This window comes from Xenopus tropicalis, chromosome 1 (assembly GCF_000004195.4).
Source record: "Xenopus tropicalis strain Nigerian chromosome 1, UCB_Xtro_10.0, whole genome shotgun sequence".
Lineage (NCBI taxonomy): Eukaryota > Metazoa > Chordata > Amphibia > Anura > Pipidae > Xenopus > Xenopus tropicalis.
In genome coordinates, this window is record NC_030677.2 from 32,070,996 (window position 1) to 32,096,850 (window position 25,855).

A 25,855-nucleotide genomic window follows, 5' to 3' on the forward strand; every position below is an offset into this window, starting at 1 on the left:
ATTTGATGTAATTGCCATGCCCCTTTTGTGCCCACCCTTGAACAGAAGATGGCGTATGCGATAAGGGAGAGGTGAGGAGGGTCGAGGCAGGCCAGTTAAGGGGGCTTTTATAGCTGGGGGGGTGTAGTTCTCCTTTAAAGGGGAATGTTGTCCACATAGATACAGGAGGTAGATTTTTTTCAAGACTTGTGGAGGTTAATGCTCCCCAAACCAACACTAATGATATTGCTACACACACAGGATGGAGGTTTTATACCTGGGACTGACACTTGATTTATCCTGCCTTGTGCTCTGGGAAGGTAAATTGGCACTGCATTTATGCTAGAATGCATTCTGGGGTTATTATGGATGGAATGGGCACTGCATTTTCCTGCCATGTGTTCTGGGGGCCTTATGCTTAAAACTGGCCCTGTATTTGTTATTTCTAGGGTTCCTGCTTTTGAATGCTGGGACAGGGCGGACAGAACGGGTGATGTTGGGGGGGTGGTTTCAGGGGCAGGGCTATGATGCAATGCCCTGTGATTGGCCAAAATATGTGTCACTAAGAGCAAAGTCCTGTTCCGGTTTAAGACCCTGTGTAAAAACCGGACAGGTGGCAACCCTAGGTACTAGGGCTCTTACACATTGGTGTGTTTTATGCATTTACAAATACATACTGAGTGTGTAAAAATGCATTTATTACATTTATATGTTATATTTAGGTACGCTATGCATCTAACAAAAAATAACGTATCGTGTATAAAGGCAGGGCCCTGGGAAACTATAATAGAATATGTGTAGAAAAATACAATACAATGCTCACACTCTGCCTGTGGCTGAATAGAAATCCTCACCCTAACATTTTTCCCTACTGCAAACAGCAGAACACATGTAAAAGGCCAAGACCACAGGCTTTGCCGTATGGTAGAACCCACTCCCCCAGCCTAATTCTGCCTTCACTACCCACTGAAAATGAGGGAGTGTCCAGTCTTGGGGAGGGATAAGGGGGATAGGAATTGCCGCCCCCCCCCTAAAATTAGCATTGCAATTTGTTGATTTCTACTGCTTGATGTCCCCTGGGTTGTGCATATAGAACTTACCTAATACTAATCAATAGTTATGGGGATGCATAGCTTCTTAGAATCCAGTGCAGCCTGTTGGCACATATAAATAAACTTATAATTAGCTGTGTGGCACGTGGCAAGGCAAAATATACCCTGTTTGACAAGAGCTCAGTCAGTTGGGCTTGTGTAGGAAAGGGACATAACACTATCTGAAATTCCAGATATAAAAATAAATGTATTTTTTTTTCAACACAGACATTCCTTATGCAATAGAAATTCCAAAGGGAACTCCTCCTATAACTTGTTCCATTGTGGAGTGATGGATTCTGGGACTTGAACACTCCCTGCTTTCCAGGGAGTCTGTGCGCCTCCCACTATGGGAAGCATAGAGATTGAAGTCCCAGAATGCATCACTTCACAATGGAACAAGGTGAGGGAAACGTTGGATGACTCTGTGAGCCTAAAGGGGGTGGGAAAATGGTCCCTGCACACAGAGATAGACTGTTATGGTTTCCATTAAATCTGTGGAATTGGGTATGTCTGTGTAATAAATATATACATATATATATATATATATATATATATATATATAAAAGGTGAACCCCCCCCCCCCCCCCCCGTTTCCCAGCTACACCTAAAGAGCACCATTATGATTTAGCTTTACAGTCTGCCCCTCCCCTGTACATGCCCAGTAAAAAAAACCAAAAAATTACTTTTTCTGTTTCACCAACTCCCCAGTGGAGAGCTGACGGTACCAAAGCAACTGATCTAATGCGCCCGGAGTCACTTTCTTTGCTTATGTAGTGACAGCTGTGAAAACCACAGAGGTTACGGTCGGCACACAGACCCAATGCATTAGCACAAAGGCCCACAGGAGGGAGGATAAACATGTGGGATGGGTGCCCAGAGGCGTCAAGCAGAAGGAAAGACAGAGACAAACACAATGTTCCTTTACTATGAGAAGAGAATTTGGCAGTGAATCACAGTTGATTTAAACATTTAATTGAGCTTATGTATAGCAAACGTCTTGGTGGCCAGGCAAAAGCCAGAGTATAGCTCCGCCTGTTCCCAGCTGTTCTCGGAATACTACTCCTGGCTTCCTCTGGAGTCTGGAAGCTGCAGTCCAACAACATACTGAGGGCAGCTAATTGGACAACCATACTGTATGGATTGAACATGTCACACACATATTACACAGTATCTGTTATTTATAATACAGGTATGGGAGCTGTTATCCAGAATGCTGGGGTTTTTTTGAATAAAGGACCTAAAAAAACTTAGGTTGTCCAAGGCAGCAACCAATCAACAGGTAGCATTTACTGGCCTTACTGGTTGCACTTGGGCAAACTTAGTGCCTTTTATTACACATGGAGTTTAGTTAGTAACCTCCATGTTAGTAAGCAGAGTAGAGTTCTCTGGTCAGTTCTAAGAAGAGTAACATCACAAGTCGTTCTTCCTCTCATTAACTTGATTTTCTGCTGAATGTGTTTCACTGGCCAAAATAAACATGTTTCGAATTCAATATATTTGCAGTGTAAAACTGAGAAAACTAAAAAGAAGTTAAAATCCATTTAAACTTACCAGGATAATTATTGCCAATAATCGACTGCAATCCTGTGCAAGGAGGACATGTAATGTACTGGGTGACTGGAACTTATACACATACAGAGACAACACAAACAAAAATAGAATGTTTTTGTACAGGTATGGGACCTGTTATCCAGAATTCTTGGGATCTGGGGTTTTCTCGATAAATGGTCTTCCTGTAATTTGGATCACCATACCTTATGTCTTTAAACATGAAATAAACCCAATAGGATTGTTCTGCCCCCAATAAGGGGTAATTATATCTTAGTTGGGATCAAGTACAATGTACTGATTTATTATTACAGAGAAAAGGGAATCATTTAACCATTAAATAAACCCAATAGGGCTGTTCTGCCCCCAATAAGGGGTAATTATATCTTAGTTGGGATCAAGTACAGGTACTGTTTTATTATTACAGAGAAAAGGGAATCATTTAACCATTAAATAAACCCAATAGGGCTGTTCTGCCCCCAATAAGGGGTAATTATATCTTAGTTGGGATCAAGTACAGGTACTGTTTTATTATTACAGAGAAAAGGGAATCATTTAACCATTAAATAAACCCAATAGGGCTGTTCTGCCCCCAATAAGGGGCAATTATATCTTAGTTGGGATCAAGTACAGGTACTGTTTTATTATTACAGAGAAAAGGGAATCATTTAACCATTAAATAAACCCAATAGGGCTGTTCTGCCCCCAATAAGGGGTAATTATATCTTAGTTGGGATCAAGTACAAGGTACGGTTTTATTATTACAGAGAAACAGAAAATCATTGTTTAAAATTAGAATTATTTGATTATAATGGAGTCTATGAGAGATGGCCTTCCTGTAACTCCCCCTTTTGGATAACGGTTTTCTGGATAACAGATCCCACACCTTTATGCACTTACTTTTTGGGCCTTTATAAGGCTAACTAATAGAAACAACATTATTCAGTATGTTTTTTCCCATTCTGTTTATATTTCGTTCCCCAGAGTTGCTGCACTCGGGCTCGGCACATCACTCTCACTGCTGAGATGACATATGGTCCAGCTCTCACACTGCAGTCTCTCTCCCTCCTCAAGACTGTTGAAGTCACAAACAGGTGCAGAGATATTTTGGCAGATTTCATATCCTGTTTGTTGTTTTCAGTAGGCCAATAAATACAGCGCGTGACACATTATTTGCCTGGACGCCAAGATTTTTCTCCAACTCTAAACCTGTCTGGGATTGGCTGCTGAATCCAGACCATATCAGCAGCTTTTTAGCCTATGTCTAGGGCTAAATAGTAGGTCTGGCTTGGGACAGGCCAAATATTTATCAGGCAGGTTAAAAAATCCCATTGGGTTAGGCCCACTGTGGGCCGCTTCAGCCATTTAAGAAATGCTGTTTAATGTGTATAGTATACTGTACAATCGATATAGATATATATGTTTGAGCACTTCATTCATTAGCTGTTGGTTTGGTATGGTTGCCCTAGGTACAACTCTGGGCAAATTTCCATTTATCTACACTGGGCAAATTTCCAACTGACCAGTAACCAATGGAAACCAATAAGGTGTTTTTGCATTTATTGTTCTACCTTCAGCTGGCTGGAAAAAAAGGCAAATCACTAAGTAGTTGCGTGGGTTACCACCAAGGCGCAACTTTGCCCACTGATGATAAATGAGCAGCTTTCTGGATACAGGACACAACACAAAACTCACATGACCGTACAGTCCCAGGACACAGACAAACTTAATCACAAAACAATGCACAAGCATTCAGGGTAGACTGGCCCACCCAATCCTGTTGGGAAGCTTCAAGCTAAATTAAAGATGGCTGTGCTTCCCACTGTAAAATGCACGGGCATGTTTAATATGTCCCAGGAGGTGTGGCCTGATTGACGCTGGCAGTGTAAGCATCTGTGTGGTGGGGCGCAAAAGGGGTAGACAGGGGTGTGCAATGTGCTATTGACTGGGCCCTTGGCTTGGGAACCTGTGGGACCTCGGTACCCCAGTCCGACACTGCAAACATTCCACAATGCAGTTAATCCCAATATCACAATACAATTTTGTAAAGGAGTCCTCCTCCCAAAATAATGATTTTGTTTGCTGAATTAATGAATATACACATTTTAAGCACCTTTCCAATGTACATTCATTAAAAATGCCCAGTGGCCGTAAAGTAATTTGTAACACAGTGTATGTTTATCCTTTCCTGTTCTCTGGGTCTCACTTGTACAACATGAGTCAGTTCTCCTCCAGGGCAGTTAATCAGCTGACTTGCAACATTGGTTCAGGAGTCAGAGCCAGCAGTGCAGAAAATGTAAACACACAGGCAGGTACTGCTTTTAATAGCAACTACAAGTAACACTGAAAATCCCTAATGAACATAGATTGGAAAGTTACTTAGGATGACTCCACCCACTGTGACCCCTCCTTTAGGTACCTGTGAAATCCATCAGCCACTTATTCATGTTTACATCCGGTTGGCACAGCCCATTTGGTAGCCATTTTGTACAACAGACTAGTAAAGCACAGGATTATCCCAATGACTGTCCCACTGGAGACTGGGGATAACAGTACTAACACAGGCCAAGTTATAGTTAAACCAATTAATTCAGTTTTCAGGTAATGCCACTTAGTTCCACAAACAACCCATCGTGCCTTTATTTTGTGTCTTGCTTTTACTCTCAGTGTCATGTTGGGGCTGATGCGGTGGCACAAAGACTGATATTGGTGTAAGTGTATCGGGACAGAGAAGCCCCAGTGGTCCTCCCCTCTTCATCTGCCACTCCTGGGACCATCCTCCTGCCTTGGGCTCCCCTGCTGGAACAGCAAGTGAACGTTGCCAGGAAGCCCATGCGGAACCGCTTGTTCATGAAGCAGTATATGATGGGATTGACGCAGGCAGAGGTGTAGGAGAGCAAGTGGATGAAGGAAATTGGCACCCCCGACAGGCTGATATCTGCTGAATCCGTGTCAAAGGCTCTCCAGGCATTTGCACTGAAGACAGGGGTCCAGCAGATGAAGAACAGGATGACAATGACGATCAGCATACGGATGACTCTCTTCTTGGCCATGAGATTGGCAGCTGAGCTGTTGCTCCTTACTCGTTCAATCTTGGCACTGTGGTGGCTGGAGAGCTGATGCATTTCTAACTTCTTCCTTTTCTTGATACTTTGAAGGTAGCAGCCGTCTCCGTTTTTAAACTGATTGCTGCTTATGCTGCTCGATCGTTCTGTATAGTAAAAGGAACGGGGAAAAAGCTATTAATGTTGCTGTTGATGGTAAGAAGACACAATCTCAGTAATAAACTTGATTTATATGTGTCACTTATCAAATCAAGGCATTTTTACCTAAAAATTATTTCCAAAATACAATCATTTATCACCCAAGATGCATATGGACAACTCTCTATTAACTGGCCTTCCCCTCCAGAGACTGTCCCCTCTCCAGTCCATAATGAACACTGCTGCCCGGCTCATACACCTCTCCAACCGCTCCTCCTCTTCTATGACACTCCCTGCACTTGCTTCCCCTACCATCCAGGATAAAATTCAAACTAATGACTCTCACATACAAAGCAGTTCATAACTCTGCCCCACCCTACATCTCTGAACTAATCTCTAGGTACCATCCAACCCGCTTGTTACGCTCCTCTACTGACCTGCTCCTCAACTCCTCTCTCATTCCCTCCTCACACACTCGTGTTCAAGACTTTGCAAGGGCTGCCCCCCTTCTCTGGAATTCGCTCCCACAATCTGTCCAACTTTTCTCCCGTCTATTGTACATAAAATAAAGTTTAAGATAAAGTATTGACATGGCCTTTGCTATACACATAACTGCCTCAAAAAACAAAATTAGAGGCTTAAAGCAACTGTGGGCGCAAGTGATCAAATTACTCTATATATGTTCTGCTGGCCAGCTATATATCCACATGGTTGCTCTCCAAGGCATACCCATCGCCATGTTCCAATATCTTGCACTGATAGGAAGAACATCAAGATTGTTATTAAATCTCCACCTCTTAAGAGTATACAAGAGCTGGCCACCAATGGCCACTTTAGCACACATTGTGCATAGGGTTCTTTGTTGGAGCAAGTATGGCTTACAGGAGTTTAACTACATGGGACAAAGGAGCCATTGGACTTTAGGGGGCCCTTTTGAGACAAAGAATCCGATTAGAAGTTTAGGAATGTTGTTGTACAATAGGAACAAAGCACAATTATCCATGCAAGTATTATGGGATATGGTTGGATACAGGGTCCGGTGGTGATTGGAGGCATGAGAGTTGGGGTATCAGTGGGAGGCACACCAATTTCATGCTGGGGCATTGCAGTGCAGAATAACTTCACAGAGTGAAAATAAACCCTAAGAATAACTATGGTATATTCTGTCTTTAATTAGAAATTAACACTGAATTAGCAAATGGACTATATTATTAAGGGGGTTTAAGGAAGTACACGCTGTATTTATAGTTATATATGGCTCAGGATAAATAAAAGCTTATTTACATGATTTTATTCAGCCAGAGCAACAGCTAGTTATATGTTTGCTTTTCAAAATTTCATTACTCGGACATATCCGTGAGCCCCGTTTTTCCATGTAAATCCAGCACTGGCTCCAAAATGTCTCTCATTCTGTGCCTCCAATAAGCTCTGAAATGTCACTGAGCAATAAAGCTTTGCTAAGGGGAACAATGACAAATATGGCTGTCTATCCTTAATCCAATAGTGGTCCTCAATTGTAAAAAATGCATATTACATGATACTAAATGCTAACTGCCTTCTTGTCTGTAGATGTTCTGATAGCATAGACACTAAACAGAACAAAACAGTTTGAACTTCCTGTAAGTCCAACTATAACTCCATACATGAGGTACATAGGAAATGCATTGACAGTTAGGGTTGCTTACACTCTTACCATCAAAGAGAGCTGTTGGGTTGAAAGACTGTGATTACTGTCTAAAATTGCATATATATCAGAAACCATTAAAAATAGAAAATTAACGTCTATTGCAAAAATGCCCAGAGGACCATTTACAAATAGTGTCATGCACAATACAAGCCCTAATAGAAGCTTGTGTTGGGGGTACTAGAGACACACAGCAAGTAGGGTATATATTTAACTAATTTATTTGGCAACAATATTGAACACTGCTACAATGATTGTCCCTCTTGATATTCAAAAAGAATTTGCGAAAGTAAAGTATACTGAAAGTACTTCTTCCCACCATCACCAATGGAGTCAATCATGGTTCTTTCATCCAAATTAGTATTTCATGGGCACAAGGCAGGGATGTCCTCTATCGGCTTCCCTTTTTACTCCTTATCTGCAATACCTTGTTATATAAGGTTTTTCCCCAACATCAAGGCTGTTTGTGAGGTAGACGGTCAACGGTTATCCCATCCAGATGTCCCAGTCCAAACTTACTATAACTGCAACGATTAATCCCACAAACTGATACTGATTTGCTGTCAATGATGCTGTTTAATTATACACTGTGTAATGCCCAGAGTTGGTGAAAGACTTAGAAAAGAACAATGGAATAGGTATAATCACAGCCACAATGATGTTGCTCCCACATATACTGTATCTATTCTAATTGCTGGCCATCAGCTACATGAAAATTATCCATATACTACGACAAGCTATTTCAAACAAGACTGAAGTCTTACTCCCATTGGTGTTACAGCCAGAGCGTACAAGGCCAGGCCCGGATTTGTGGAGAGGCCGCAAAGGCCCGGGCCTAGGGCGGCAGAAACCTGGGGGTGGCATGCCGCCCCGCCGCACTAAAATCTTTTAACATTATTGTTCACATACAGAGCAATGGGGACTTCTCCCCACTGCTCCGTATGCAACTTTGGACAGCCGCGGAATTTTTCGCCAGGGGTGGATTCGCAGCAAATTTCCACGTTTCGCCATTCAGATAGGTAATGTGAAAGCATTGGGCAAATAGTTTTATGGCAAAAGACAATGTTATGATAGATGTAAAAAAGGTTTCATTTCTGGTGTCAGTATCTCTAAGAGAATAAAAACAAGGTTTATTTTACCTTTTCTTTGACTCATTTCAAACTTGATCCCTCTGTAAAGCTCCATAGATATTAAGCCATACGCTATTGTCATAACAATCCCCGGAACCAGGAACAGGATCAGCAGCAAGAAAACATACCTAAAACACAAAGATTATGGGATTATGGCATGCATGCATTTCTTGGAAAAAAAATGCAGAGAGAAATTATGAATTTCAACAGTTTTCGGTTGGGTTCAGCTGTGCCACAGGACTAAATGAAATGATGGATAAAGCTGAACGCACAGCGGCAACAGGTTACTTGGCTCTCCACAGGTCATGCCAATAGGCACCTATCCCAATCCTCAGCCAACCCTCTGCCTATTGCAGACTTATTGTGCTGGTTTCATATTCTTGGAAGTAGCAGAGAGTAAAACTACAAGCTCTTTGGTTAGCACTCTCTTTTGGGGTAGGTGACGGTGCTAACCAAATGTGGGGGATTGAACCCAAAATGTCTGTTCACTTTGAGTTATTTGTTAAAAAATGAGATTGGGTGATTCTCATTGGAAGTGATTGCTCCATACATAAATAGATTTTTCACAAGCTTCACACCTGAAGTTGAGGGGTGTTTGTCAGATAGGAATCAATGGCTTTAGTACAAGAATGCAATGAACAACATCACCTCATTGTGGAAGGCCATTGTAAAGGGGTTAATACATCCTTAGCTATGTCTTCTGCACTGATTTATAGGCATTGTTGATAGCACTTTGCCAAAGAATCTTTTGCCATGAAGTCCTGAGATTTAGGGCTCTGGCACACGAGGAGATTAGTCGCCCGCGACAAATCTCCCTGTTAGCGGGCGACTAATTTCCCCGAAATGCCATCCCACCAACGAAAATGCAAATCGCCGGTGGGATGGCATACGCAGTGGTGCGATTTCAGTGAAATTGCGGAAGTTGCCAGAGCCCTTACAGCAAGCTGACTAAGAGTAAGTCTTAAGCTGGCCATACGTGTGACGATTTTTCATTACTTAATGACCAGTTTACGTGCGATCCGACAAAACCGTCAAATTATCGTAAGGTTAGTGTGCACCAAATGATCGCACACCTTGAGGATCTTTCATCCGACATTGGTCAGAAAATCGATTGGGCAGTTTTAAAAATGATGACATTTGACCTATGTCCAGGTGTTTGCAGGCAGCTACCGCAGCTTTCCTAGCTTCAGCTAGACAATAGGGTTGATCCACTAAGGTGCGTTAAAACGAGCGCTATTTATAGCATGCGTTAAAAATGTTATTGCGTCTTATTTTTCGCGACTTAACGCACAATTTACTAAAAGGATACTTGCGTTAATTTAGACGTGATGCTGTTTGCGTTAAGTCGCGAAGACTATTTTCATGCGGTATTTGATGCAACTCGCGCTAATTAACGCAGCACGCACAAATTGTCGCCGAATGCGAAAAACCGCACGCCATATTAGCCATACACACCATTACTTTCGGAAAACTACTGTTCTGAAAATGCCCATTTCCCTGCAAACTGGAGGCTGCGTCACTCTGGGGCCAACACAGACTTAAATAAATCCCACTGCAAAGTCCGGATTGTGTTGCCAAAAGCTCATGAACTGTCCTTTTCTATAATTACCGCCTGCCCCAAGTAGGTGTTCATTTTCGCATAGACTAAAGCTGGCCATACACGCACCGATACTATCGTATGAAACCTCGTTTCGTACGATATTTGGTGCGTGTATGGCATGTCGGCGAGTCGACCGATATCGCAGGAAGCTGCTGATATCGGACGACTTGCTGATCGGCCAGGTTAGAAAATTTTGATCGGGCGCCATAGAAGGCGCCTGACCAAAATCTGCCGTCAGGGCTGAATCGGCAGAAGGAGGTAGAAATCCTATTGTTTCTACCTCCTTATCTGCTGTTTCAGCCCTGACTGTGTGCGGCGGATCTGACGATGTTTCGCCCGACCGATGGTCGCACGAAACATCGTTAGATCGCCACGTGTATGGCCAGCTTAATGCAATATTTATCGCGTCTAAGTGTTTGTGAATCATGCGTTAGTATTATTTCTGCACAAGAATTAACGCAATGATAAAAAAATATAATGCTTTGCGATCATGTGTTATTTAGCACATGCTATATGAGACTTAACACATGCTATAATACTTTAGCGAATTGCGATAACGCTTATCGCGCTTTAGTGAATCAACCCTACAAATCACAAATTGTTCTTTTAAACTATTGTTTTATGATAAGCTTGGCCCTATGATAATGGAAAGATCTTTTAATAATCTACACATGTACAGCCAGCTTTACTACTTTTATCAGGCAGTCCCAAATTAGCAACCTAAAAAGAGTAGGGCTTTTGAAAAGAGTTGGAAGTTGGACATTGGGTATAGCAGTGTGCAGAAGGGCCATACATTAGCATAGGGGCATTAGGGACAGGTGTATGGAGGAACATTCTGTAGTATGAGAGCACGCCCAGCACTCCCCAGAGACCTTCCATCCTGTTTGCTTCTCATGTAAACGTGCCTGAACCCAGTGCCCTGTTTCCTTGTATAGAGAGGCAGTCAGCCATCTCATCCTCATTGCAACCTCTGTCAGTGGTAGGCCCACGCTTGAGTGAAATAAATGTGAGACGTTTTTACAAATGATGTTGTAATGATTAAACCACATAGCGGCTTGAATATTAGAAATGAGTAGAAAAATTAAATAACAGGAAGATTTATACAATTTTATGTACATGAAAACATGACTTCTACATCACCTCAACAGATTTTCAATGCTGAATTATTACATTTGGATTTGTCGGAATTTTGACACATAAAAATTGCCAAAAAAAATCAGGTTCTTTCTCCACGAAACATTTGAGTTGTAGCAAAAAAAAAGCATAAAACAATTGTGATAAAAGAAAAGAAATATGAAACATCAGTAAATGCCCCCCTGTTTGCTGCTGTCTCCAAAAAGTGTAATTCGGGTGAACTTTGTCTGGGATAAAGATTTACCAATATCCCATCTGTTAAATGAGAAAGTTCCACAGAAAAACCACATACTAATATATTCTGGTTTGGATGGAATTTGTTAAACGAGCGCTTAGGGCCATAAAAGGTTTGAAGACTCACACAGTGTTTAGCTGCTGTGTCTAGAATGACAAAACATGTATGAAACAAATGGCCTGCATCTCTCCTGCAGGGGGACAGAGACACTCAGAGAACACTTGAAAAATCACATTAGCCACTATTTAATCTAGCTGGAGGGGGGGAAGAGAAATGAATCAGGAAAAGGCACTGGTCCGAGGAAGCAATTAAATGAGGCTACTGCAAAACAAATGAAGTCTACCAGAACCTGCCCAAATGGGAGGGGAGCCTTGCGAGATAGAATGGTGGGTGCATGGAAGAAATTGACATTAGCAAAAGTTTAGAGACACCTTGGAAACTCATCTAAACTGTAATTAATCACATTAAGAAAGGCTCGTAATAGTTACACTCATTTTAAAGGAATAAGTATATTGTTCCTAAATGAAAAGGATATTAAAAGCCATCAAGGGGTTCCAGGAGTTTTCGGTTTGTGGCCAAACCCACGTAACCCACAACCACTGCTTGGGCTTCTTCAAAAAGTCAGCTCCATCATATTATATTATATTATATTATAAGTTATTTAGATAATGAGAAACTATGGGGCAGGTTTATTAAATATTGATCTTTTCTAATTGACAAATTTATTAGTAAATATATCTTAGTCACTTTGTCAGAATAAATTTAAGTGCTTTGAGCAATGTTCAATGACACCCATTTGCGTCCTTATTGCCTGAAGCAATTCAGACAGTTCGTTTCTTCCCTGGAACAATTTGATTAAGCAAAGATTAAAAACTGGCAAACAAAAATTGCCCACAAACCACCATGTTACTGAATGATCACAGGTGAATGGCTAAAATGCACTGATTTGATTGGTCAACCTGCTGGCCAATTTGGTCGGGTTAGAAGATGTAAATGGTGAGCTGTACAGTACAAGACCATTGATAGAGCAGCCCTCATAATAAACCAGATGGGGTAGTTAGTCAATCCAGTCAATCCAGCATTACCCGATCATATATTGTTGGTTGAACAGCCAACCTGAACCTTTTGGGGTCTACAAATACATAGACAATCATCCTACACTTCAGTCATTTGTTCAGATATTGTCCTAACTGTATGAAAAATCCTTGTGTGTGTGTGTGGCCAACTTTAATGAAGACAGTGTCCTTAACTGACAAATATAAATGGAGTTTTCATGATCTCATTCAAGTTTTTGTGCCCATTATATCGCAGGAACCAGACCATACCCCTTGTGGCATAGATATGCACAGACTTTTATGTGGTTTTAAGGGTTCCTCTGCTCAGGCAGAGATAATGTTCTCTTGATGAAACGAAAGGTCATTATCCTGTGTATGAGACCAAAATGATTGGATGATTTCCTAATCAATACCAAATAGGGCCTTATTAAGATACCAACGGTCAGACCCACATTTTGGCTCTGCAGCCCAAGGCTTTACATGTACCTTGCCATGTCAGCTTGTGTTTATGAGCTATGGGCGATGGATGATTATGTTGCTCTGGAAAATAAGCTCTACACAAATAGTTAGGAGAGACATCATAATGTGCATACATGTGAACACACAACCTGTCTATAATAAACCAGAATTTTTGGTCACATAACCTGTATTTTTTAACCAAGGAACAAGAAATGGTACTGAAACAACACAGGACGTTAATAAAGCTGATGTGCGCAAACTTTCTATTATCTGAATCACCTGACAATGTAATAGATCTGTTTATTGCTTTTTATAACATGCGAGGGCTGTTGATACACATAAATATACCCTTCTCTGACATATACAGGCAAAAAAGAAAGCTAATGGCTTGGAGAAGACAGAGCTGTACAATGATTGATTGTCATTGTGATGAGTTTGCTACATCAAGTAGAAACAATTACAGCAAGCAATGAATGTGACAAAGGTTTACATAATATTCTGCAATATCTGAACAAAGGGAAGAATAATTACTGCAGCAATTTTACTTTGAGTTGTTGTGGGCAGTAACACAAACCTGCCACACTGCCTGTAGTGTAAACTTGACTTTACTCACATTTAATCAGCCTCTCTGCATCTGGCTTTGTGCACTACCAGGGGTGTCACACACCTACACTTTGTACATGCATGGAACAAAAAGCTTCTGATGGATGCCATTTTGAAGTATGTAAGGCTACCGCTCAGGGAAAGGGGCCAGCATGAGGTGAGAGGGCACAGAAGTTTGCAGTACAAGCAATAAAAAATGTTCTGCCTTAAGTTGCTCTTAAAAAATTGGTTTTGCAGCCAATGCAGCCTTTTCTATTGTCCACAATCAAATTTATCTTAGCTCAGAGGACCCCCAAAGTGTAGGGCTTGCACCCCAGGGAAGGTCAAAGCTGCAGTTGAAGAGGACCAATTGGAAAATAAGTGTGAGACTTAAGGTGGCCACACACAGGCCGATTGTAGCTGCCAATATTGGTCCCTTGGACCGATTCGGAGCTTATCGGCCCGTGTAGGGGCAGGAAGGAGAGGCCTACCTGACCGATATCTGGCCTGAAATTGGCCAGATATCGATTGATCAGGTTAAAAGATTTAGTCGGATCAGGGACTGCATTGGCTCGTTGATGCGGTCCCCGAACCGATTGCCCCATTGCCGCCATTATAATTTGATCGTTTGGCCCCTACATTTTTTTAGCCTACATTTTACTTGGTGACCTCGCCAAGCGAGCGGATCTTCACGTGTATGGGCACCTTTACACAGTTAGGGATATACCAATTCCAGGATTCAGGGTGGGGTTCAGCCAAATGCACTTTTTGGGGAATTCTGGGGAATTCCGATTCTGCGGAATCCTATTGGGCCAATTTATCAATGGCTGTATTTTTTTCCGTGATTTAGATTTTTTGGCGCTAAAATTCAGTTTTTTTTTTAAATATGAATTTTTCTACATTTTATATGTAAAAAACATGAATGTAAAAATTCACCATCTAAAAGCTGTCACGATCATATAGACGTCAACGAGAGCTATCCTAGGCAATCTTTTTGTGCTTCTTTGGCTTTGAGATATTCGATCATTTTTTGTGAGCTATTCACGCAGCTTTAGGTGGTGTAAAGCTCACAATTCGAGGTACAACTATGGGATCCGTTATCAGGAAACCCATTATCCAGAAAGTTCAGAATTACGGAAAGGCCATCTCCCATAGACTCCATTATAAGCAAATAATTCTAATTTTTGAAAATGATTTCCCTTTTCTCTGTAATAATAAAACAGTACCTGTACTTGATCCCAACTAAGATATAATTACCCCTTATTGGGGGCAGAACAGCCCTATTGGGTTTATTTAATGGTTAAATGATTCCCTTTTCTCTGTAATAATAAAACAGTACCTGTACTTGATCCCAACTAAGATATAATTACCCCTTATTGGGGGCAGAACAGCCCTATTGGGTTTATTTAATGGTTAAATGATTCCCTTTTCTCTGTAATAATAAAACAGTACCTGTACTTGATCCCAACTAAGATATAATTACCCCTTATTGGGGGCAGAACAGCCCTATTGGGTTTATTTCATGGTTAAATGATTCCCTTTTCTCTGTAATAATAAAACAGTACCTGTACTTGATCCCAACTAAGATATAATTACCCCTTATTGGGGGCAGAACAGCCCTATTGGGTTTATTTAATGGTTAAATGATTCCCTTTTCTCTGTAATAATAAAACAGTACCTGTACTTGATCCCAACTAAGATATAATTACCCCTTATTGGGGGCAGAACAGCCCTATTGGGTTTATTTCATGGTTAAATGATTCCCTTTTCTCAGTAATAATAAAACAGTACCTGTACTTGATCCCAACTAAGATATAATTACCCCTTATTGGAGGCAAAACAATCCTATTGTGATTATTCAATATTTAAATGATTTTTTTTAGCAGACTTAAAATATGGAGATCCAAATTACAGAAAGATCCCTTATCCGGAAAACCCCAGGTCCCGAGCATTCTGGAAAACAGGTCCCATACCTGTATTCACATTGGCTTAGTATTCATCCCAATCTCTTGGGGAGGATTCGGCAGTCAGGAAAATTCAAAACCTTTGGATCCAGTCCATCCCTACATTTGATCAGTATTTTGTACACAAATACACACATTAGTAAATGACAAAATCATTTGTTTTCCCATCAAAATGGATTATTGGCAGTATTGTATTCCCTGTTACGATAAGAAGCAGCTCTTACCATGACTGCTGAGTGAGGTCACTGGGCCACAGAAGGCGACACATGTTTGCCGTCCTATTCTGAATCTTGTTCAAAGGAACCAACGTGCTGTAAATTGGGTATGGAGACATGATTGCAAAAGAGAGACACCATGTTGCAGCAATCACCTTCAGCGCGTGGGATTTAGTCTGCCAGACCCGTGACTGCAAAGGCTTGCATATAGCGCTGTATCTTTCTAGAGATATGGCAACCAGGTTAAATGTTGACACGCTGACGGAGATGCCTGTGCAGGGACACAAAGAAAAAGAAATGGCTCTATTATAGGTACTGGATGGCATTCTACAGACAAATTAGATCATTAAGTCCTATTGTGTGTGTGTCTTTCTCTCTCTCTCTATATATATATATTTATATATACAAGCATATGATCTATTATCTGAAATGTCTGGGACCTGGGCTTTTCTGGATAAGGTATATTTCTGTAATTTGCATCTCCATGCCTTTGTTCTGCTAAAATAAATACAAAAATAAACCCAACAGCATTGTTTTGCCATCATGCAGCTTAGTTAGGATCGAAAAAAAATCTCAGGCCCGGACTGGCGATTTGTGGGTTCTGGCAAATGCTGAGGGGCTGCTGTAAGATGCAATAGACAGTCACTATTTATTGGACTGCTGGGGGGGCTGTTTGGGCTTCTGAGTACTTGAAATGCCAGGGCCTATTTTGAATCCCAGTCCAGGCCTAGAAAATATCAATGGGAGATGGCCTTCCTGTAATTCAGAGCTTTCTGCTTAATGGTTTTCCAGATAAGGGATCCCATTCCTGCTTATACATAGGAAATAATGTAGGAAATAAAAGATATTAGAAGTCATATCCAGTTTCATCTTTTCTTGAGAAATAAATAGAAAGAGATTCCACAATCTCATACAGTTACAGTATATTCAGGGCACTTTATGCCCTGTTATACCCCATATGTGATGTCTATATATCATTCAAATCCCAACCCTTCATGCAAAAAAGTTGTACACATAGGTGATTCATTCCTACACTAGACAGTTCAGACCATGCAAGTAGTTACGGTATATTGAAATTATCAAAGGCAGATCTCCAACATAATAATACATGTATTACATACCAACATAAAAAATCAGTCACAGGGTAGGGGTAAGGCCATGCCATAATGTATAGGTTTGAGGGTGGGGCAAATGCTGTACCTCTCAAAAAATTGAGGATAAAGGAACCCAAACAACTGGGACCTCAATGATCCACTCAGTGGTCTACCTGTGCACACTGGATGTATATTCCAAAAATGGATTAACCTCAGAAATTCAAATCTGGCCTGCCATAGTCTTTAAGGTTCGGAGAGAATATCCACATCAGTCAATAATTATCTGTCTGACATGGATGTTACCTGTGAATAGTGAGAATACAATCTGTCTCTAAGGGTTTTGATACAGAAGAAGCCAAGTCAAAATGTCTACAACTGCTTGCTTATTATGAGTATTGACTAGAGAAGAACAAAAATATCAGGGTTTCTCAGAGGCAATCAGAAGTGTCACAGCACAATGTTTCAATTAACAGCTGTGACCCTGAATATCTGACTCATCCATAAGAATCTCTCTGTCCTTTTACTGGCAATTAATGAAGGGTCTGATACAGCCATTCATGTCAAAGTCTGTAGCCATACAGTGAATAGCCCATCACATTGTTAGATGGAGAAACCCTTCTCTGTGACAGGTAACCATTTATACAAGTAGAATGACCCCTTAGCAGTTGTTTGTATTGACATGTAGCAGTTAGGTGATTTCAGTTCATTATGACCTTGTTGCACAAACACACAGACAAAGGGAATGACTAAATGGTTTAATTCACTTCATCTTGTTCCTGATGAACTGCTGCCCCAAACTATTTTCTTTCCTCAAGGTCTTACTAAAGATTGATAAAGAGTCGATATCATTCATTTCTCCCTTGAGTTCACACCTTCTTTTGTACATGATAAAGTACTTTCTGACTTGTAGACACTGGATGAAACCACTCACTTGTCTCTTGTCTACAACATTGTCCCTCTGGTCCATGCTGTTTAGGTCAGTGTTCCAATGCACATGATTGCAGTTACTTGCACCCCAAATATCTTCCCCAGTATCGTCCCCCCATCAGCATACTCTGCTTTGTGCCCCCTGTGGTGGGAAGCAATCTTGTAATACTGTCATGGTCTTTCTGTGAGTAAAAAAAAAGGCAACTTCAAGTCTGCCAATAAATACAAGAAAGCAGAGGCCCACGGGGAGAAACCTCTTACATTCTATGAATTACCTATCCCTCGCTCTGTCCTTCAGCCAATTTGCTATGATGGTTAGCGACAGACCAAAATGTTCTACTAAGTAATTAATACTGCTTAGTACTTAAGCCCTGCAAAGGGTCACTTCTGACATTTTAGCATACTACAAAATAGAAGGAGATTCTATGACCATTTTAAAAACTGCTCTCCTTCAAGCCAATGGGAGGATCTACCTACTGTATGCTTCCAAGTCTGCTAAATGCACTTTACTATTTGTTTAAGTATTCTGAAAGTATCGCAGAATAACAGGTGCAGCAGGGTGGCAGATGAATACATCTAGGAAAATAAACATTGCCTTTTTGTTCTTCTCTGTTACAGCAGCTTGAAAATCAATAAATCAATACCCCACCAATACTATTAGTGGCTTGTTCTGAAATATATTTACCCTGTAACCCTTTTACACCACATCAAAATGTTATTAGTCCCCCACTCCAAGACATTCAGAGGGCTGATCAGTTTTGTACACATAAAGTGAATTTGAACACCTTGAGGGCCAGAATTTCTGGGACCATCAGCAGCCAATGGCTTTGTTTCCTTCACTGTTACTTCTGGCTGGTTCCTGACAGTGGACTGTTTTATTTACATCTGAGAATTGATTGTTTTTTAGTTTTTCAGTCAGCAGCAGAAGCTAAACAAACTCATATTAGACCACTGTGGACTACATTAGTTATAAAGCGTAAAGGGAAAGGCAACCCACCGACATATCATCTATCTGCAGCTACCAATGAGATATAAGAAAGGATTATTATTAGTTACAAGTTACATCTAATTGAGTGGCCCACAGTCTCCAATCTAAAAGGCTCCCAAACAAAAACCATCTCTGATTAAATTCACTACATTCCCTTTCCCACCAGGTTTATATCCCTTAACAAAAGGCAGCTCAAATGCCAGCACAGAAGCCATGTTCCTAATCCAAGTAGGGAAAGAAGTTCTTATCTGACAAGTGAAGGATGAAGAGCCCACTGAAAGATTAATCGATTACCTTGGGGAAGGTGCAATAATTAATAATTATGGACATAGATGGAGAGACAAGGACAGCTCTGGCAAGGATAAAACTACCAGCAACAGGGAATATCCCAATATTTTGATGGCAGGAATACAAATGAAGGTATTGTAGCCCTTCAAGGAGAAGGCGCATTCTGATGACAATCTCCTAAAGAAGGGAAAAGATGGTGTGGAATCTTTTCCTACCAACACAACTCAATAAATGTATAAAAAAGGGAAATAATAATAATTAGTGCCAAGACTGAAACAGCACTTTGTGTCACAAGGTCGGGAAATTAATAACAGTCAATAAAATGCAAAGCTTAACTCTGATGTCAGTGGCATGGAAAGAAGTGTGAAGTAGGGGATGTTATTTTCCTCTCTTTATATTCCAGATAGTAAATGTGCAATGCCGGCCACTAATGGAGTGTGCCACAGTCACTCAAAACAAACAGGATTTTCCACACAAATGAAACCATATGCTTACTTATCAAAGGCAAGCACAATAACTGTTTGATGTTCAGCTCCATGCCACCAGCAGCCAGAAATAAAGGGTTTCATTTTTCCAGCCTCAGGAATATACTGTAGAATCAAACACTTTATTAATGTTAAACGGATGGAGACCAGACTTGGTCTGTTAGCACAAAACATACATTGCAAATACAGCATGACTTTGAGTAAACATGGCTACTGATCTTTAGGCAGGCCGAGCCAAAAGACTTTCACAAGGGCTCCTGCTAAACACGAAGGCAATATAATCTGCAAATCCATCATTAATTCTGTTGTCTTTCTCCAGAGCCAAATATGATGCTCCATTTGTTCCCTGAGACAAATACAATACAAAATATAACATAAAACTACAGCAGAGCAGGTAACACAGCAAGGACACACACAGATACTTTCATTCACATATAGACTAGATACACAAATATATGGATGTTCCTTTTTGAGTAGGATATATGTTACACAGAACTCAATGGAATAGGCAACAGAGATGTCCTTCTACTGCAGTTCCGTCCTTCGGTGGCGGGACCCCTCCATGTTGCACGGGGGATTAGGAATATAGATAAAATGCAAGAAATTGGCTGAGGGCATTTAAAGGGAGGTTAGAAATTATTGTTTTTTTTACCCACAAGTCACTAAGGAACTGAGACAGTTCAGGAGACAGGGATCCTATTCCCCATTAGACAAGGTGTGGGTCTTGGAAAGATTCCATGTAGTCAGCCGGCCATCAGCTAAGGGATCTGTGCTCACTGCATGCATGAGTCTGTACACACATGAACCCTCAGTGAAACACACAATGGCAGGCCAACCTGTTACTCCTCACCTGCAGCCCAACTGCAACTTCTAGCATCCTACAAATATGTTTTCAGAGGCCCGAACAGCCCCCCACCAGCCTACTAAATAGTGACTGTCTATGGCATCTTACAGCAGCCTCTCTGGTATTTGGCAGAATCCACAGGTTGTCAGTCTGGATCTGGTAGAGGCCTCCCATTGCACAATCAATGGTTCTTGTAGTCACGTATCTGAATGCCAAACACCAAAGATTCTACATTTCCAGGTTCTTTGTTATTTTTGGTGTTCTGTGTGCCGAACAATTGGTGGTCCATGAACAGCTGGCAAGTCCCTTTCTCAGAACTGACTGGCAGAAATGCTGGGAACCAGCCACATTCAGATGGAAAAGGATTTGGAGAGCAACACAAGTATGAAAAAAGGTTCTGGGGGTGCAAATAAGAGCTATAATTGGCTACTTTGTAGCCCCTATGTGGACTGGGACTGGCAGCCTATAGAAGGCTCTGTTTGGCTTTACACTGGGTTTTATGCAACCAAAACTTGCCTCCAAGTCAGGAATTCAAAAATAAGCACCTGCTTTGAGGCCACTGGGAGCAACATCCAAGGGGTTGGGGAGCAAGGTGTTTCTCACGAAGCACTGGTTGGGGATCACTATATTATGCTGTAATATGGAGAGACTTTTCATCACCTTTAAGAAGATTATTAAACAGACTATTGGATAAAAGGACGCTTAACAAAGCTGAGAAAACAACCCCACAACTGGATTTATTTATTAATAAGCAAGTTTCCAGCACTAATTAGAAATAGATATTGCAATAAAAACATTTTAAAGGGGAACATTTCCCTCATAAATGGAAAGCAAGAATAAATGTTTTACTCATTAGAAACTAAACTGCGTGCACCAAAGTAAAAAGGCACAATTTCCCCTCGGTAGAAATACGGAGTTAATATGTTAAGTGATTTCAGCCTTTTCATCAGTAATGGCATGACCCTCTCAGAGCTAATGGATAATGTACTGTACCCTTGCCCAGCTCTCCATGGAAGACATTTAGTACAGGTCAGTCTGTTTGCAGAGGAACAGTTGTGTTTTTTTCTGATGAATAAGTTCCTGAGGCAGATCTGTCCCGTTTCTGCGACTTGTTACAGTCACTCGTAGCTCTCATTGTTTGGTTATACAGGCAATGTGATATGATGGCTATGGAAAGACCAGGGATCCCCAACCTTTTTTACTTGTGAGCCACATTCAGGTCTTGGTGAGCCACACAAGCATGAAAAAGTTATTTGGTGATGACAAATAAGGGCTGTGATTGGCTATTTGGTAGCCAATGGGGACTACTAGCCTGCAGGAGGCTCTGCTTGGAGTAAAACTGTGTCTCTGGGCTTCCAAAACTTGTCCCCAAGCCAGAAATGTAAAAATGGCTCCTACTGTGAGGCCACTGGGAGCAACATCCAAGGGGTTGGGGAGCAACATGGTGCTCATGAGCTGCTGGTTGGGGATCACTGCTCTACGCCAAGGGGCTGATTTACTTACAGAGTTGTTAAACTGTCCCACTGAAGTTACCTTTAGTAACCAATCTGAATCCTTCACCTTCTAAGTTGTATTACTATCTATCTTATCTTGCCAGAGGGGCTGCTGTAAAATGCCACAGACAGTCACTATTTATTGGGCTGGGGGGCCTCTGTGTACTTGAAATGCCAGGGCCTATTTTGAAGCCCACTTCAGACTTGGCCAAAGGATGTACTGCTTTGAATTATTACGATATAATAGCTCACAGGCACCCCCTAGGTATAGCTGGCTTGGCATTCCCAGGGGTTGGCTTACCCAGTTGCAGAGTGCAGTACTTACCCATGAAGTAGGTGGCTGCCTTGCACACAGCGCTGCCAAAGATGAAGTCTCGCAGCAGGTTGGGAATAAGGGTGAAGGGCATGCAGAACAGGCAGAGCATCAGGTCACTAACGGCCAGGGACAGCAGGAAAATGTTAGTGACTGTTCTCATACGCTTGTTCCTTATCAGCACGGCAATCACCAGGCTGTTCCCCAGGACACTGAGCAGGAAGATCAGGGAGTAGAGCAGAATCCTCACCGTATGGTGCATATCTGCAGGGATCATTGGGAATAGGAATATCAGCTGGACATCGAAATGAGGATTTGCTATTCCCTGCCTGAGAGTCCCATGTTGGCTTTCTGAACACTATGCAAGATGAATTCCCAGTTATGAACCTGCTGCATATGGAAAATTAGAGCAACCCCAAAATACATACAGAATCAGCAGAGAGGTATCTGTGGGGTGAACGCAAGGGCCCCACTTATGTTGGGGTCCCATGGGCAGAGAAAAAGTAAATCGTGTCCTTTGGCTGCTCTCCACCTGTTTTTTGATGTACAATGTTAAGGGCTAGTGTTTAATATATATATTATTAGATATTTTGGTATAAACACAGTACTGCCCTGAAGCTGATTGAGCTGACTTGCCCGATGGGGCTAGGCTAGGATTCCTGCAGTGTGGCATTTGGTGATTAGGGCTGGCTAGGCTTGGGCATCCATCTGGTCTATCAAAAGAATGCCTTACCTGCTTGGACCCGTACTGCTGCCTGATACTGTCTCAATGAAACAAGCAGCCGAGCAGGGAAAAGCAGTGGGAAATTCAAAATATCCCTGCATGGATGCCTGCACAGCTCCATGCCACGCTGCCCATGCATGGGAACCAAATGGATGATGGGTCCTGCAGCACATAAAGGATACTTTTCAACATACAATCAACTTCAGTACCAACATAAGAGCTGTCATCATTCACTCTGTGTCACCCCTAATACATTTCCATTAACATAAGCCCACAGTGCCTGGCTCTCTGCGTAGGGCTCATTCCCAAACTACTTACCATAGGTAGGTAGGTAGGTAGCATAGTCCTGGCACAATACCGAATTCTGTGATTCAGAGAAGTCACTTGTTTAACTATAACTAAGAGCAGGGAGGGTCTGTATTCCCAGAGCATATTTTGTTTAAGTAGCCCAAAGGCAACAGAAGCTTGTGAACTATACATAGTACATGGTAAAGAAGACTAGCAAGAATCCTAGCAATATATGCATTTACTGTTTATCAGTGAGCCTGGTTTGGGGGGTTGTACAAGACAATTCAGCCCCATAAAGGAAACAGTGGGCTATTTCTAGTCTCTGTCATCCCAATGCTGAAAAGACTATTGTGGTACGTCTGCCCTCCGGAGCCCCTCTGAAGTGCGGATAAGTTGGATCAAGATACACAGGTTGTGGCAAAGTCAATATCAGTTTTGTCCTCTTAAAGAGCATAAGTAGCACCCCAAGCCCACACAATAGGGTTTGCAGCACTCATTGTCTGTAGTCTACAGATCACCACGTGGGGTAAATACAGTGTTCAGAATCCATTTCCTACACTGACCTTACAGGCATGCCTAACATCAATGCAATGATTATTATTCTTTTCCTACAGAGATGTCACTGGTGTTTCTGGGGTTAATGCAGTCCTCATATCTATTTGCTACAGTGATTGCACCACAGGTCTGTGGTTAATGAATCCTCATTTTTATTGATGATCTTACTGGCATGTTGAGGGTTAATGCAATGCTCATTATCGATTTTCTACTGTGAATGTACCGGTATGTTTGGGGATAAAACAAATGCTCACTTTCCATATATTACAGTGATCCGGCATTACCGGCATATATGAGGTTAATGCACGTTAATACATTTTATGCAAAACACAACTTAATAATATATACAGTATAGCAAATAATATTTAATAATATATCTTTTAAGGCTTTTCCTATATACACATATTGGGAATATTTACTCCAGCTGTATTACTGAACTGTAATTCACAGAATCCCACTGACAGGTGAAGATTGTTGGGGGGCCTTGGAAGTTGTAGTTTGGTAACAGCTGGATGGCTTAGGGCTGGCCATACCTTAATTACGGTAATTCTACTACCCCACCCCAGCCAGACTGGGGAACCTAGCCTTCCTAAAATACCAGGGGCTCCATATCTGTAACTCAATCCTGACAACTCCCAGTAAGGTGATGCTGGGAGTTTTTGTTGAATGTTGAATAACATCTGCCCAGGGCCACACCACTAACAGCAGCCCCAGTATATGCTATTTACAGCACCTTCAGATAACAGGTATAGGATCTGTTATCTGGAATTCTCTGAACCTGGGGTTTTCCAGATAAGAAACCTTTAGAGTACCAGTAAGTCTATTAAAAACACTGATTAAATAAACCCAATAGGATTGTTCTGCCAACAATATAGATTCATGCCACTGAGTTCCCATCAAGGTACTGTTTTTGTATTACAGAGAAAAAGAAAATTTGCTTAAAGTTGTCTCTATGGGAGATGGGCTTTCCGTAATTGAGATATTGGGTTTCCAGATGAGAGATCCCATACCTGTATATTAGTAAATGATTAAGTACAACTTTTTCCCTGTATCAACAATAAACATAATAATAATAATAATAAACAAGCATTATGGCTATTTGTTTGTCCGGTTCAGGACTCCCCGCATTGCGGCAAACTATAACTCCCACCATCTACTTTTTTAGTGGGTGCTGAGAGTTATAGCTCCCCACAGATGCCCATTGGCACTTTACTTGCCCATACAGTTTGCCTGATGAATACCTTTGGCTGGTAACGTCTTATTGGAGAGAGATCCATCCACACAGGTGATGTTGCCGTTGTCTGCAATCTGACACAGCCAATAATCCGAGTCATTTTCAAAGCGATAATCATACACAATTTCCATTTCCAAGGCACATGTGTGTAGTTTCTGTTGGCAGGCAAATGCACACTTTTAGAAGCCAGTAGGGATCCTGACAGAAGCTGGCTAGCCCCCTAGCCCAGACACTTGTGCACCTTCAGAGCCCCCTGTGCAAATGTAGTGAGCCCAGCAGCAGTGTGCAGCACAGTCCTTTCCCTTGGCTGAATGTGCAACATGCATAACCATGTTGTTATCTCCTCCAGAGCCATATCCCACCCTCCCTTGGTATTGGGCGAGACAGATAACCCTTAACCTGCCATGTGTTACCTCTATTCCCCAGCAGCATACACTCTGGAGCAAGGAGCTAGCGATGTGTGTGTCTCTCCAGCTGTTGCACAGTGAGAGTCCCAGGTAGCCGCTGGGTGGGCAGCATATCCTTCCTTACTAGCCTGAATGAGCGTGTCAGTCGTTGGGAAATCAGCCACTGGCTTGCTAACGAACTCATTCCACAATGACATTATTAATTCTGCATACAGTGCCACGTGCTGACTGTGTGCCATTGCACAAGCTGTAAGCCTGCAACTATACATACAGATTACACGCTGCTACTAAGGGCAAAAAGGGACCTGATCTGAACCCCAATTGTGTGTTCCT

The 25,855-nt window shown here is 41.7% G+C and overlaps 1 protein-coding gene across 1 annotated transcript; it reads right to left on the reverse strand.

Moving 5' to 3' along the window:
- Positions 1–3,447: 3,447 nt before the first annotated feature.
- cckar (cholecystokinin A receptor) lies at positions 3,448–25,572 on the reverse strand. Its single transcript, XM_018089592.2, has 5 exons — positions 25,123–25,572; positions 22,327–22,578; positions 15,892–16,153; positions 8,648–8,766; positions 3,448–5,832 (listed from the first exon to the last, which is right to left on the reverse strand). The coding sequence occupies exons 1-5, from the start codon at positions 25,244–25,246 to the stop codon at positions 5,291–5,293; spliced, it is 1,299 nt and encodes a 432-aa protein (XP_017945081.1). The 5' UTR covers positions 25,247–25,572; the 3' UTR covers positions 3,448–5,290.
- Between the last annotated feature and the right edge of the window lie 283 nt (positions 25,573–25,855).